We start from the raw sequence: 16,485 nt of genomic DNA on the forward strand, positions 1-16,485 counted from the left end.
TGTGATAAGTTTTTCATTTTAATTTTGTAGCTATTTTGCAACTTTTGACTTTTGGGGAAAAAAGAGTAAATATGTAGGTGAGTAGTTATTATTTTTGACTACAAGCATATAAGCATCAAATATACTTTTTTTTTCATTTGCGGTTCAAAAAAAACTATTGCCATCAGTAAGTTATCTAGAGATTTTTTTTTTTGGATTCATTCTTTTCGCTACAGTTCTATACTATGGCTGCTTGCATATTTCATATTTCGCTGATGACTCAATCGTTTCACTGGAAATGCATTCATCATGTTGCACAATCCCGTAGCTGTTTACCTAAGCAGCACTTCGTCACACTGAAAAAGAAATGACACCATCATGAAGATAAAACAGATTGACAGGTATTTTCCATGTAATTTTGTTTTTGCACATACAGTACTCTCTTGCTAATCTGGCACATATCAGACCAGGATGTGTTGGATTCATGCCCCCCCCCCCATCCTGGAGCAGGGCCCTCAGGCTGAAATCCTTTGTGTCCCTCCCCCCATACCAGACTTTCACGGATGCCTTTATAAAGAATTTATAGGGTGAAAAAACAGAAAATGATAAAAACTGCCTCAGGGTTGGAGACCTATCAGCAGCACCCTTGTGGGAAACATGACTGGATCACTGGAAATTAAAAGCCTATTTAAATAACAAACTTCTGTGCACAGGCATTTTCCTTTTCTATACATAAAGAAAACCCACCTAGAAATGCTGGATTAATGGACGAGCCAGACTACCGCACGGTCGTATCATCAATAGTCTACTGTATTAACATGAATGAGCATGTTCTTTTCCTATCATATACCCTTGAGGCCAATGGACTTTAATGACAGACATTAAGGAGATAATGCAACTTTGCCAGCATGTTATTCTTATTTCAAATGCACATTTTTGAATAGCATGTTGAAACTTTTTCCCCCTCTCAATCATCAAATATGCTGGATCATATAAACTATTATAGATATGACATTGAAACCTTGTTCTTACATTGCCACATTTACAAAAATTTGTTGACTGAAATTAATAGGGAAAACATTTAGTAGAAAATAAAACTACCAAAAATTATAATTGTACATATCTTGGTAATTACTCATTTTTCATTGATTAGCATTGGTTAAGAAACAAGACATTTGGACACTACTTCACCACACATTAACACCGGCCATACCACTATACTGCAATTTATCTGCCATTAACAAGTTGGGCTGAAAATGACGATGCCATCTATCGGTGGTTACTTCAAGCTCATTAGGAAAAACTCTATAAATAATTTCTTTCAAATGTCCTTGAAGTGAGCAGAGGATGAAACAAAATGCAGGATGTCACAGATTTATTGATAGAGCAGCTATTTTACGTGTATTTACAGGCAGCGATTTCACGAAATACACTGATCAGAGAGCGGCCTACAAATAAGATTTCTTGCATTGAAAATGAAGTCCAGCAAACTGACTATCTTTTATCGTGGCATCACTTTATATAAGGAAAAGGGTTCTGGAATTTTCTGGCATGTTCTTGCAATCTTCATGGTCACTTTATTGGAGCTGTCACCAAATATTCCACCTTGGCGATATTTTGAGGGATTTACAAAAAAAAATGTGTTCACGATTATTTACAGATGAAAAAATTACAAATAATAAAACAATCACAGTTTACATAATTTTTATTAACACTGCCCCCCTCCTTTAAATTTGTTCGTCTTGACAATTCAATCTTCAAATTGGTGGGTCACACTTTGTCACTCACTGTGGTAAGGAGCCAGTCTATTGAGGTGGACAATCTTGCACTTTGAAAATGGAGTTTTTTGTATCCGAATTACATCTTTCAGTTTCTACACGACTCTGTAGGATCTTTTCCATGATGTCTGGAGTTTTCAAAATTTCTCTCTCAAAATTTCTTCACTTGGCCTCTTGGTAGGATGAGTTGCTATCTGGACGTCTTACCGTCCTCTGACTCCCATATGTGGTACAGCACACCATCTCTCATCTCCAGGGAGTCCCATAGCGCCCAATATCTTTTGGTTTCCTGACTGGAAGAAGCGATGCTTTGCCACATTGGTTTACTCACACAGTGGATTTCTTCAAGTCCATTATTAATCATCTGTCTGGATCTTCTAGTTAGCCTTCCGGGTGTTCTTGTCACTCCTAGGGTCTCTCTACTAGAGACTTGTCACTTGAGCCCTGGGATGTTATTTGTCTTGCTATAAGGTTCACCAGCCCGTACTTCTGTTCTGTCTTGAGGCAACGACAATGGATCTGTGGACCCGATCCTCTCGTCAGGGCATCAGCATTTCTATGCACTTTTTCTTTATGAGGCTGGATCTCCTTCATGCCATCGGGTATGAACTTCTCTGCTTCCGGAATGGACATAACTTTCCATGGAAGAAATTCGTCACAATCACGTCCAAGTAGGGCAATGTGTTCCCTCAGCGTGTGCAGCTGGCCATTTCTCAGGTCCAAGGGAAATCCATGTTTCCTCAGGAAGTCCATTCCGATGATACACTGGTCCTTTATATCAGCCACAAAGACAGTGTTAGTAGGTGACCACTGCAAACTTCACAGAGACTTCCAGTTTTCTGTGCAGTCATTTTCTCTCCTGTGACTCTGCAGTTGTGATTGTCTGTAGCGTCAACGATGGAGGTATGTAGAGAAGTCATTGCTCAAATTTTTGAGCCAGGTCCGTCCTGATGATGCTCACATTGGTTCCGGTTTCAATTACCATTCTACATGGGAGGTCGTTAATTTCGCCTCTCACGTAGTGTCCGTGGTCTCCACCATGCAGCAGTGAAACATGGTACACTTGGCATGGTGTATCTCCCATATCAGCAGCCGCGACTGAGTATGTGCTTTGCAGGTGGCCTTTTTCAGGGCTTTTCCACCACACCAGTGACTTGTCTTTCCGGTTCCCATGATCACTTCTGGCACTCTTTGGGAGTTCTTTCAATTTTCTGATGATGTCTACACTAGTGTCCTCTGCAAGAGCATCATGGACCACTCATCGTTCTCGTCTCAAAGCTTGATGGCTGCTTCAAACTTCATGGCGTAGACGAGAGCACTCTTGACATCCTCGTATTCTCTTAGACAAGCAACACTTGCTGGATGTCTGGATCCTTAATGGAATCGACGAAGCATTGTAGGGTCAACCCATCCCTGATGTCAGGTGGACAATCGGGATACGCCAACTGCAAGAACCTTTTTATGCCCAGGGCTAGCTCTTGCAATGTCTCACCAGCTTTCTGCTGCCTGGTCAGCAGTTACAGTAGGTGGAAGTACCGCTGTGGTGGTCGAGTGGTCAGTGACGGACTAGCGTTGCGAGGTCCTGGGTTCAAACCCCACCATCGCCACAGTGGTTTGTCGACTGAAGTTGGGTTTTCTGTGTTCTCAACTTCAAGATGCGAATGCAAGCCGATCTCCCCTTTAAAAAGTCTTATCACAGAACAACAGACCAACAAACAGTACAAATGTAATTCAATCATAACACATCACTCACTTCACTTCTGAAATATAGATGGCAGCACTGAAAAATCAAACAACACTACATATGCACTCAGACTGTTAGGTACACACACAGTTACACTTCCAGTACAACTCACTAGATAGTAAATCAACCATAGATGGTGATAGATATAAATTGTGCTCGGTTTGAAAGAAAGAAAGTAGGTGGAAGTCCTTGAGGTAGTTCTCTCCAAATCGCAGCTCAAATGAGTTCGTCCGCAGAACCTTGGTAGCTTAACCTTGGAGTGTGGAGGCTAGGTAGAAGGCCTTGAGCATACAGTCCCATCCGTTTGCAGAGGCAATCATTTCGAACTGGGCTCTGAAGATCTACCACAATGTCTTCTTGTCATATGCCGAGGGCTTGATGTTTAGCTGGTTGACGTCAGCTATGGCTGGCAGGACCTGGTGAGCAATCATGGAAAACATTGTATTCTTTTGTTGAGCTCTTGTATTCTTTTCGACAGCTTCTCGTTGATCGTGACAACTTGTGTGACAAAGCCCATTTCCTGGGCGAGTTCCTTTTTCACAGATTTGACCATTCCATCCATCCTAATTTCAATGGCGGCTTGTCTCCATCAGCCTTGCCATAATGTGAATTATGGTACATCTCATAATGTACGGTACGCTCCATAGAATTTGTTTGTGAAACTCTTCCAGTCAAGGAACTGTGAATGTGGTCAATTGAAAGAAATTGACTATGAACAGAAAAAATGACCCTTTTACCTTACACATGCTTTCTCTATAGAAATTTCAAAAGATTCACGACATGTAAACGGATCACAGCAGTTATTTTGGCCCCATTGTGAACCTGAGTACAGAAAGTTCTGTCAATAAGGGAGCCTTCTGACCTCCTACAGTCTAGCAGATTGATAACTTATGGGGGGATGAGTCTGGTTCAACCTTAGCTTCAAAATATACAAAAATAAATTTACAACGTAAGCCAAAGTCCTGATAAATATATAAACTTTTTTTAAGTTATGATATTGGTCAGTTGTTTTTAGCAAAAGTGCTAACAATACCCAAATGATAACATTATTGGTAATTCTAATAAGTGACATCTACTGTCGTACATAATTTTCATTGCCCTTAACATCGATTGTGTCAAGCTTGCAGGGACTTCATACACTGCTTTGCCTCAGAAGATAGTGATACTGCTAAGGTAGTCAGAAGTCTTTTCTTTTATCCCCCCCCCCCACATTTCATTTTTTAGCTGTTTGCATTGAGCAAGCTTTCACATTAAAGAGGTTCAAGTATGTCAATGATGTAACAGATCGCTCAACGTGAGCGTTTAAATGCATGAAAATGTTTTTCCCACTGGGTAATAATCCAAAAAAAGTTTAAAGAAAAAACAACAGAAATAACCAGCTGAAAATAAAATTAATTTAATTAAACATTTAAGTTTGATTCATAAGTTCAGTTCAAGTTCTTACCTTGTGAATGAGGTGCATAATGGCTATTTGTTAAGCTCACTTGTGCATGAGCCATGGCAGTTGAAGTAGGCATCATTGCCACCGGAGGGTGAGGAATGATTTGGGTTGGTGCACCTCCCCCTCCATGAGCACCAGTGGCCTGTGCATGGAAATGGTTTTGCATAGCAGCTGAAAACTGAGCTGGATGGTGGTGAGGGTGGTGTCCCGTCACAGCCTGCTGTGGCAACAGCATTATGGGCTGGGGTGCAGCACCATATACTGCAGCAGCTGCAGCGGCAGAATAAGGATGACCATGGCTCCCAGCAGCTGCACCAAGATGCTGTGCAGCAGTCAGTTGTCCATGATAGACAAGATGCGGCGTTGGTGGATTGCTCGGGTGACCAGTAGGAGTCTGCGCCTGACCATGTGGAGCTCCAGAAGGAGGTGGAGGTTGGTGCACAGGTGATGGAGCTGGGTGCAAACTTGGAGTCTGTGACTGTGGTGTCGACGGCGTTGAATGCTGTCCTGAACTACCAGGAGGACCTGGATGAGCAATATTAGCAGCTACAGCTTGTGGATTCACTGGAAAAAAAAAGAAAAGAAAAAGAGTAGAACTTCTCACATCTATATTTTCAAAGTTTACACTAATTTAAATGAAATAAAAAGAAAAACTTACTGTAAATCTGTGTTGGCACATGAGGATTATCTCCATATGACCCAGCTGTAGATACCATTCCAAGAGCTTGAGGGGCTATCACCCTGTGTCCGATAGAGTACATCTAGAAAACAAAAAATCATATGCTAAGTCTGACAGAATAAGCACAAGAAAATACATTAAACAGTACTGAGACACAAAATATTAACTTCTAAGTTTACACTTTATTCACACATGCTCACGTGCACGTACAAACACACAAACTTCTGATTATTTACTAATGGATAACAAAATTACGCATTTTAATAATTGACACACACACTGATAAAAATAGTTAAATCTTCAATTTATACAAAAGGTGATTGACATTCTAAAACATAAAACTGGTGCTGCTCATACAATAGAAAAACTTTGTGAACAGTTTCATGATATTAAGAAATTTTCAAGAAAACAGTGTTCAGGAAAAAAAAACCACAAAAGCAACAAGAATCAGAATCACTAATGTAAGGTTCCCAGCAAAATCTGCTTGATAATTTCTCTGATCAAAATCCAAAAATATCCCTGCCTTTTTCTTATTAAAACTCCAGAAGAAAGAAATATAATTCAAAATCTTAACTTTTGTTTTTCAAATTTGTTTTTACTTTGACAAATGTTTTTCAGACTTTTGTCAAATACATATATTTTATATTTTCTCCGACCAAAATTTCATTTCCCTAATTTTCCAGGTTGCTGGGAACCTCGTAATCAGACAAACTGTGATTTATAAAATATATAAAAATCTATATCACTCTTTATTTATAGTTATAGATACCAACCTGTGTGTAAGTAAGCTGGGGCTGAGGTGGTCCTGGAGGCGGATGTAAAATCCCCGGCGATGCATACTGAATAGTGAACTGTGGAGTTGACAAAGCATGAGGAGCCAATATAGGTTGTCCTGTAGCTGCTTGTACATGGATTGACTGCGAGGAGTCAGTGCGAGGGAATGTCATGGGCATAGCTGAAAAGATCACGTCTTCACACTCATTAACTTCCATAGCTAAACCATACTCTTGATCTTTTTTTTTAAAACCAAAGGATTCAAAAGCAGGTACATATACATAAAAAAAGGATGAAAAAAAGAGGGAAGAAAGAGAGAAACAAATAAATTGAAACAATTATTTGCAAGCAAATCTTCATGCAAAATTAAAATGATATCCAACATTCAAACCAAGGTAAGCCAGCTCTAAAAAAAAGGGGGGGGGGAAATAAAAAGATAGGTAATTGAAAATAATTATTAAAACCTATGAAGATATATACGCTGCAATAAAAAAAAAAAAGACTTCAGTCTATCATTCACATATTGAGCTTGTTAGACACACGAACAGAGAAATTCAGCCTAATTTGATTATACATATCCCCTTGGGGATTTCACAAGTACAGTTGAAAACCCTGTTACAGCACCCCTGATGTCACACCAACCCTGCTTAGTGCAAGAAAATTTCAGTGAACAAATCTTTCATAGCAATTTCATAGTATTGTTCAACGGTGATTCGATATATACAGTAAAATCCTTCTTAATGGACATCCCTAGGATGTGGTCTCCCCTCTTTTATGGCCAAATAATTTTCCCACGTATAATAAAACTATGCTTTTTTAAACCCCTGATTAACAGTCACCCCTCTTTTACAGACAAATATTTTTGTCCCACTGATTGTGTCCGCTAAAGAGAGGTTTTACTGCAATGCCAAACTCTCTTTACAGAGAGCAGGCAAACCTTCAATATGATTCTTGCATAACATGAGAATTCCTGCATTAACCATTTTAATTTCAAAACATTGAAGACAGATGGCAGCCCCAAAGCAGAATATGCTGAAATCTGCGAAGTATATCGCAGAACAATCTAGAAGAATTTCAAGAAAAGTATTGAAAACACTATTATGAGAGAATTTTTACTGCAGAATATTTCCAGTCAGCTGAGGGCTCGTTACAGAACAATTCAAAACATTCTGCTTTGAGGGATGGCAGCACCAACAAGGATGCAAAACAAGCACAACTCTGACAGTATAAATACGTTAGGGTCACTACAAAGCACTGCAACATGTACCGATTCATTAGAAATTACGTAAAGGAATGTGTACAAGATGCGTAAGTAGTATAATAGTCAAGTATATATATATAGTAATAGTATAATGCCAAAACTCATTGAAGCTCCAGAATTTTGCAAAATAAATGGTGATGTTAAATCAGGGTTCCACTGTACATGTTATTTATAAGCAAAGTCTTGAAATTTTCTTATATAGCAATTGTATGTAATATACATAAAATGCAATATTGAATATTATCATGAACAAAGTAAACTTATGAAGTAGTTACGGACTAGTGCAGGGGTTCTCAAACTGCGTGCACCTACCTTTGTCAGGGGCACCAGCCCGACAAAGGTTTTTCAAAGAAATTATTTTATAAACTGCTCTGGGGAGCCGCAAATAAGCGTTGATTAGGGAAAGGGTCGTCGTGGGTGGAAAAATTTTGAGAACCCCCCCCCTGGACTATAGTGCATAGCATGTAAATCAATTTTGTTCAATGCATTCTGAAAATTTATCAGAATTAATAATACACAGAACTTACATATTAAAATTCTCATATAGGCTATATAATCTGGGGGGGGGGGGGGGTTTCTGAGAACTTGAAATAAAAATGAATTTAAAAAAATAACTTTTTTTCAAATAACAGATGACATATCGATTTAAACAGAGGAATTGATATCATGAATTCAAATATCCATTCCTTAAGATTCCACGAGTAGTGAAAGAAATTCAAAAATGTGAATTATAGGATAATTTTTTCTCAAAGTATGGAAATTTGCATATAGGAATTTGAATGTAGGAAATTACAGTATACATTTTTAAAATTTAATGGATTTCACAGATATTATTCAAGTTAATGCTGAAGATTTTCATTTTAAGTTGTCAAGTTGTCAGCATTTACAAAGTATTGTTGTCAACATACATTTTTGTTTTGTTTATATTTATTGTAAAATCTCTATAAATTTTACTCATTATAAGTTAATACATCTTTCATTACCATAGTAGACAATGGGTAGTGATACAATACTTTTAAAACATAACATAAGGAGTGAGGATTTCTACTTTCCTTAATCACATTGTTTTTGCTTATCATTGCAACAGAACATAATGGTGATTCTCTGCTTATTTTGCCAATGGCACAATTTTCCCCAATCTACACAATGTGAGTCCATAAGATTGATGAGTCTGTATAAAGATTCAAACTGTTCTATCAGTTGGGAAGATCTTTTAATTCCCTAGTAGCTGCTGACATGGACTAAAGACAATGCACAACCTTTCAAGGAAATGGCCCAAACTGATTACTTTTGAGTTTCTCTTTATAAGGGAAGGATTCTTTAATTTTGTGGCCTGTTATTATTGCCTCAAATTACTTTTATTTCTGAAATTTTAAAATTCTATTTTGCACATGAGCTTGAATGACATCATGTGAATATACAAAACACTCACACTTCTGATTTTTTTTAAATGAACCAATGATAATTATTTTGATTTATCTGGATAAATAAATGACTTTCATTCAAGTTCAATCCATTAAATATTGAACAAACTATGATTATTTCATTTCACCATTAACACAAATTTTTGCTGAATCAAAGTTATAATCATGTTCTCTTTAAACATTTATTTACCCGATATATCAAAAAGTGTCATATTCACTCTTGTTAAATATCCAGATACAATTGAAACTTAGCCTACAGAGAGAAAATTTTTATCAAATTTATATTAAAAATTATTATTTTCAAAACTAAAACATTTTCATTGAAGAAAAATATACAATTATTTTTTTAAAAATGATAAAAAAATTTAAAGTTGGCTGAATATATTTCACCCACCTTTACGATATCTAGGAGCCTGTGCCACTGAGCTTGCAGGTGTATAAGGAGGTGCAACAGGCAATGTCACTGGGGTAGGCACAACATAATGAGGTGTTACATTGAACACTGGGTGTGGTATACTTGGCACCAAATGAGGTTGTGGTACCGCAATGACAGGACTTTGTGCATGCATCCTGGGAGGTGGTTGCACAGCAGCAGGAGGAGGTGGTGGAGGCGGAAGCATATTCGTTGGCATAGAAAGGCCCCTCTGCAATGAAATAAGTTCAAAGTAAAATTTTCATGTAAAAAAAAATTTCATAGTCATTGAAATACAATTTTTTAACTTGTTAATATTTCACACGACATACATTTTTTTAAATTGCACAAACATGCTTTGCTGACTATACATAATTTTTTATTCTGCAATTAAGTAATTGGTATGATAAGCAGAGGTTTTTTGTTGGTAACTGCAGTATCATCAATGGGGGATATTTGGAAAGAAATCACTTTTCTTTCCAAATATTAGTTTTGGCATAACATCCAAAAAATTCAATTTCTCAGTATATTTCGGGCCGAAAAAATACCATCTCTTCATACAGAAACGCCAACTGTGGCAAAAATTGCTGTAGTTAAGGGAAACTGCTATGACTCCACTCAGTGCTTCAGGCTATTAATATGTGTTATAAGAAATTGAAAAGTGCATCTCTGGTGTATTGGTTAGCGCACTTGCCTGGTATGGAAGGGGGATCTGGGTTAGATTCCCAGAGGACACAAATCACTTTTCTTTCCAAATATCAGTTTCGGCATAACATCCAGAAAATTCAACTTCTCAATTCAGATAAAGTTTTCTACTTGCAATGAAAACATCACTTACATTAACATTTTGAATACATTAATACAAAGTGATAGCCCATAGTACTGCCGTTCTTTGAGGATTTGTTAGAGGACCTATCACTGTTGATGCATTTTTTATTCCTCAAACGATTTTATGATTAATGGCTAATGTTTGCTATTTCTGCTCCCATAACTAAGACAGTTTGAATGATTTTTTAAACTCAATTTTTAAGACTTAGTTTTCATATATTCATGCTGCTCACATTGACAATTATATATATATTATATACAAGCTGATCAAGAGCATTATAAAATTATCTATATGTACATACAGGGGTGAATGACTTCGCATTTGGATTTAGACTGAATTCTTTCGCATTAGGATTGAGGTTTGAATTCTTCATCGCTTCCGAAAGGCCACCCTCATCTATAGATTCGACGGCTTTCTCAACTTTAGACTTAGCTTCATTGACTGTCTTTGAAGATGGGTCCTGGTTCAGTGCAGAATCCGGGACCTCTGGCACTGAGGGAACACTGGCAGTTGCCTCCTTCTTACTTTCTTTCACATCTGGCAGCTGATAAAATTTAAAAAATTCACTCAATCAACACAGTAATTTTTATTCTCATCACACCTTAATAAAAGAGAGAACTAAAATTTTATTACAAGATTAAAATTCATACTGCTAGAACATGAAGTATTTTGAATATTGATTTGTCACCTTCCATGACATTTTAAAAAGATGCTTCAATACATTCACTTACAAAAACACCAAAAACTAGCCCCATTCATACATAATTCAAAAATTATATTAGTTAACATCTCCAAGATTAGTCAAACATCGTTAAGACAAAGTCAAAGATACACAAAATATATTTTGAATAAACCAAACTTAGTACAGTGAAACCCATCTCACCAGTCACCTTTCTTGTACGGCCAAATAATAATTGTGTTTTATTTCATACTCTGCAATAAGAATCCCCTTTCACAGTCATCTCCTCTATTACAGTGAATTTTTCCATCCCACTGGTATGCGCAAAAACGCTATACTGTACTAATCAAGTTTGTCTTAACAAGGTTTGACTGTATGATGATATTGTAACAAAATGAATAGAAACAAGTGTCAACATATCTTGGGATGGATAATACAAATCATTATTGATTGTTAAGTTTCTTAAACTTACTTTGAACTTTTCATGAAAGCGCCTTAAATTTTCAGTCTTTTCATCATGAGCTTAAAATAAAAGCAGAAAATTTTAAAGTAAAAATACTGAATAATTATCAAGTCTTCATCTAAATATTCATTTACAGTTGGTCCCACTTGATCAGGTAATGGATCACATAGCTTATGGGAGAAAATAAAACCTTCGCAAATTAAAATTTATCCCACAGAGGCAATGTTTAAAGTTTCCTGCTTACTAGAATAATTTTAAAAACATTTGATAAATTAATAACAAATCTTATGAGAATCAAAATTGTTTCAATTATGTGGAGCAATTAAAAAGAAGTTCCAATAAGTGCCTACATTTTTACAAGTTAAGCAGATTATGCTAGCTATTTATAAAGCGTTTTAACATATATTGTTTATTCCCAACTGGTGGTATGAAATTGAAATGGCTAGATGTTTCAAAAGGAGGGGATGTGTCTAGGACTATACTTTTCCAAGTAGCAATTTGTCCAACATATTAGGTGGAAATACACAGAATCATCCAGCCACATACTCTGGATTTGGTAACTCTGTATTATTACTTGTTCCTTCTCAACACACATATCCACCACCTGATTCTACTCTGACAATGATGTGCGACTACAGGTGCCACAATATGATTGCAATATATATACCACAGACAATTTTTTTTTTCCCAACTAAAATAGAAAAGTTGGCAGCATGATCAGACAAATATCAAAATGAACAGAACAATTGTGTAGAAAAAAAGAGTTTTTATACATATCAGGGTACGGCAATTTAAATCAGCTTGATTAAAAAAAAAAAGTGATTTTAAAACATCAAATTTCATTTTTTTTAAAACATAAATTCAATGATATTGAAATAAATGTAACCTGGTATGGGTTGTATGTTACTCACAATATAAAATTTGTGATTAAAAGATCTTTGGAGTAAATACAGACTTGAACTTAATCCCTAGATATGGTGCAGAAAGGAAGCTGCTCTATTTCTAGATTTTGTGCATGGAAAATGTTGAAGAAAAATACAGGGAGCTAAACTGCACTATATTCAATGCATTGCAATGTGACACTAGGGTTCCCATGATTAAAAAAAAAAAAGAGAATTAATTTTTTGTATAAAGCCTTGCCCCAATTGCTGATTCAAAATAATAGTAGATGTTGTACCAACCTACATATCATTGGGCTTTTAACTTCACTTTTCGTATCAAAATTTTGAGTTGCTCATTTTTTTACCGAAACTCATTAAATCTGTGAAAGATTTGTTGCCTGTTTCCCACTGCCTTATTTTGTATCTATTTACCGCAGGCTTCAGATTTTCAAAAATACAGGGCAAAATGTGTAAATTAGAAGATCCAACGTAAAAAAAGTCAAGGTAAAAAGGATGGTTTTACTGCATTGTCAATTTTTTTTAAAGGGATTTATATTTTACTGTTCAATGAAAGCAAAAATGTTTTTGACAAATGAAGCACTTTTATTTTTAGCTCTTAATAAATCAAATAGTTCACATACAATCTGCAAATAACCTAAAAAATTATATAAAATTCTGCTTTGGCAGAACTACATTTATATTACTCGGCAATATATTGATACTTCCCTCCTCAATTGAAATCCATTACACAAATTTTGACAGGATTTGGTAAAAAAGTAGGACAAGAGTAGGAAATTCTACCAAAAAGTAGGAATCCTGTACCTTTGCTGTTCTTTAACAACTTTTTATACGGAAACTTGTATGAAAATATTATGTAGGAGTTACCTGATGCAAAAAAAATTCCACGTTTCCCAACTTTTCTCCAACTTTTTGAATTAAAATATTTCAGCAAATATTGCACTTAGAAACAGATTTTTTTTCACCTCGGGAGACACAGGGCAACAACTTTCTAATTGGGTTTTTGAGGGCAATGAATGAATGAACGGCAGAACTTTGCCACTGGACTTATCCCGTTGCTGAGATCTCTTCCAGCCCAGCTTCATGGCAGAGTCTGGAACACTTTTGAGGTGGGTACACACTTTTTGGTTTTTGAGGGCAGGGTATTCATACAAAAAGTCAATTTTTATATTTTAATAATGATACAATCCCTTGCAACATGAATGATGCATCTGAGTTTTACACGTTATGTGGATATTTTGATATTTTCTAATTGAAAGTATGCCTCTAGGATCAACATTAATGCAGTGCGTGTTGGAAGCTATGCACCCTGTATATTCTTGTATAAACATATAATATAGGCCTATTAATCAAAAGATAACTTATATACACACAGTACATATATTAAACACTTTTTGAAAAATCATGTTGCAAATCTGTGTGGAAATGAAACTGCACATGTTAAGATATCACGCACACGCGCGAGCATGCACACACACATATATATATAAGAACATTTACACACACAAAAAAAACTAACATTTTTTTATAATTTTCCTTTCGGGCACTTCTTTAGAATGCTGAGGCAGTTCATTATTGCTTTGAGTTTCAGGTGATGGTTCCTTCACAGGGAGTGTAGGAGTACCTGGTGGTGGCCCTACAGGTACAACAGGAGCTGATGGTTGAGACACCACGGGTGTTGTAGTTGGAGAAGTATCTGAAATAAATTAAGAAATGATAAAACGAAAAAAAAATTCTAATCTAAAATTAAGGAAGACTATACAATGGCTGTCACCATAGATTACGTTGGTACATGGTCAACAAACAGTTTTTTGCTCAGTAACTGGCTGTGAAAATCAATTTATATACATAAATTACAACTCGTAAATAGTATTATAAGAGTTGCAAATAATATATTTTCAAGAGAGTAAAAAAAAACTAGTTATAAAATTTTTAAAATATAATTATCTTTTTTTTTAAATTTACAAATACAGTTGAACCTTGTTTAAACAAAACTGCATAAAGTGAAATAAAGTTTTACACAAAACGTGTTTGGTTCCATTAAAGCAAAAGTTCAAATTTTAATGGATAATTTGAATAAAACTAAATAATTTGAAGGGCATCAGTCCAGATTCACAAGAAAAAGTTCATAATGGTAGTTATTAGTTCTTGACCAAACTTTATGTAACATCTTGCGAGGGTTTTCATCTCATAAAGTGTGAATACCTTAGATGTTTTGTGACTAAGTTTGCAAACATTCGAAAATAAAAAAGAAAGGAAAGAATTCAATGCTGTTTTGATGCAAATTTCTGATTCAAAATAAGAAGTGCAAATTAAGAAATAAGTAGCTATAACAAATTAAAAAGCATTTGAATGACCTGCTATATAAAGGATACACATTTAATTATTTTTTAATTTTATACTGATAGAACCACATATTTAAAGATACTTTCAATACAATAATTTTAAAATTTACTGCATATCAACTTGTATCACTAGGAAAGTTAAAAAACACTCTAGGTTTAATCAAGTTACAACCCAATTCATGCAATTCTGTTTGCATTGAAAATCAAATAGAAGAATATGGTATCAAAGATCAACACACCTCCATTAACTTTGACATCTTCAATGGATTGACTGCTTGTAGGGGAATTCCTTGCTGCACTGTTATTACTCTGATTGAAAGTCCTACAGGCCATTGGGGGTAGCTGACCACTTGTATGCTGCTGAGAGGAACTCACTTGACTGGTAGACATAAATATCTGTCGTTGTGGCAGTGGTCTTTGTGCCGGAGAAGAAATACTGAGTGGCGCACACTTCACATTGACAATTTTTCCCTGAGAAGATATGGCTTGAGGGCTTGTGTTCGACACTGCTTTCTGATAATGCTGTGGTGGGGGATGCTGGGGAGGATGAGAATTTACTATTCTATTGCTCATATGAGCATTCGGAGATGGGCTACTCCTTATTGGTCTAATAACTCCTTGTTGCTTCCTACCTCTATATGTTACATACCTATGTAACAAAATTAAATAAATATATCCAAAAATATTGTAGCTCATATTGATTATCATGTATAATGAATAAATATGAATGACAAAAAATAGTACCTATTGCTTGTATTGTTGTTATTACAACTACTGCTGCTACTACTACTACTGCTGCTGCTACTATTGTTGTTATTCGTTGCATTGGCTTCTGGTCTTGTTACAGCACTATACCTATCTTCTTCATCACCATTTTCTAGTGCTAATCTATTTTTATAATGCAAGCCACTTTCAATTTCTTGTGCTATCTTAGATGCTTTGGCTTCTTGAAGCTTGTATTCTTCAGTGTTTTGCTTTTTCAAGGGAATGCTGAAAATAAAGATAGATATCAAAATTTGAAATGCCTTAAATACAGATTTTGGAAATGTCTTACCTTTTTCTTCAAGCAAACAAGCTGTAGGAAATCGAAAGCCATTTCTGGGGTAAACCATTTTCATGAAAACTGAGGGTAAATTTTTAATTTTAATGAATTAATCATGTAGAAAAATATAGGCCAGAATTGAAATCAGAAGTCTTCATTTAATTTTTAATGATAAAGTTCTTTTTTATGAAAAAAATGAAGCATGAAAATGTTTAAATTCTTGATTTCAAATTTCTCAAAATTTGATTCAATGCAAAAAAATTAAATAAAAACCTTAGCTTAACTTCAAAAGTTAAAAAAAACTTTCTCTGTACAAGCATAAAATTTGTTAGGTCGAATAAGTGAGAACAAAAATATGAAAAAAATTGAATTCACCACATCCATGGTTTCAAGCACTGCACTCAAAGGAAACGAAAAAAGAACTATTGAAGCCAGGACAAATCAGGGATTCAAATCGAGACTTATTGAACATTCATTTGTTTGATGAAAAAATTAACTGTTGAAAGGCATGCATGTAAAAAAACAGTTTCAGAGAGTATCAAAGCAGAATATACAATCTGGCATTTTTATAAAACTCTCTAATTAAACCTTTTCACCTCTTGGGTGACTGAATTATTATTTATAGAAATGTGATGCAAAAAACTCCTTTCATCCTCGTCATCCTGCGAGGGCTTTCTACAAGACTACAAATAGGTTTGTCAAATGGTCTATAATTTTTTTTAAAATTTAGATTTAA

The 16,485-nt window shown here is 35.5% G+C and overlaps 1 protein-coding gene across 3 annotated transcripts in view; it reads right to left on the bottom strand.

The window, feature by feature from the left end:
• LOC149076569 (uncharacterized) overlaps positions 1-16,485 on the bottom strand; it is a 26,703-nt gene continuing 10,218 nt past the window's right edge. For 2 of the 3 annotated variants that reach the window (XM_089244152.1, XM_089244153.1), the window contains exons 8-17: positions 15,452-15,697; positions 14,947-15,356; positions 13,882-14,058; positions 11,473-11,522; positions 10,623-10,865; positions 9,475-9,724; positions 6,395-6,633; positions 5,601-5,703; positions 4,946-5,506; positions 1-335 (exon numbers count right to left, since the gene is read on the bottom strand). In XM_089244152.1, coding sequence (XP_089100278.1) covers positions 331-335; positions 4,946-5,506; positions 5,601-5,703; positions 6,395-6,633; positions 9,475-9,724; positions 10,623-10,865; positions 11,473-11,522; positions 13,882-14,058; positions 14,947-15,356; positions 15,452-15,697 — 2,284 coding nt within the window. In that variant the 3' untranslated portion in view covers positions 1-330. The remainder of the gene's footprint in view (positions 336-4,945; positions 5,507-5,600; positions 5,704-6,394; positions 6,634-9,474; positions 9,725-10,622; positions 10,866-11,472; positions 11,523-13,881; positions 14,059-14,946; positions 15,357-15,451; positions 15,698-16,485) is intronic. The other variant, XM_089244154.1, reaches the window with a different exon arrangement.

Source organism: Pholcus phalangioides, unplaced genomic scaffold (assembly GCF_987345545.1).
Source record: "Pholcus phalangioides strain wild (caught in Gottingen) unplaced genomic scaffold, Ppha-v1.0 ptg000015l_1, whole genome shotgun sequence".
Lineage (NCBI taxonomy): Eukaryota > Metazoa > Arthropoda > Arachnida > Araneae > Pholcidae > Pholcus > Pholcus phalangioides.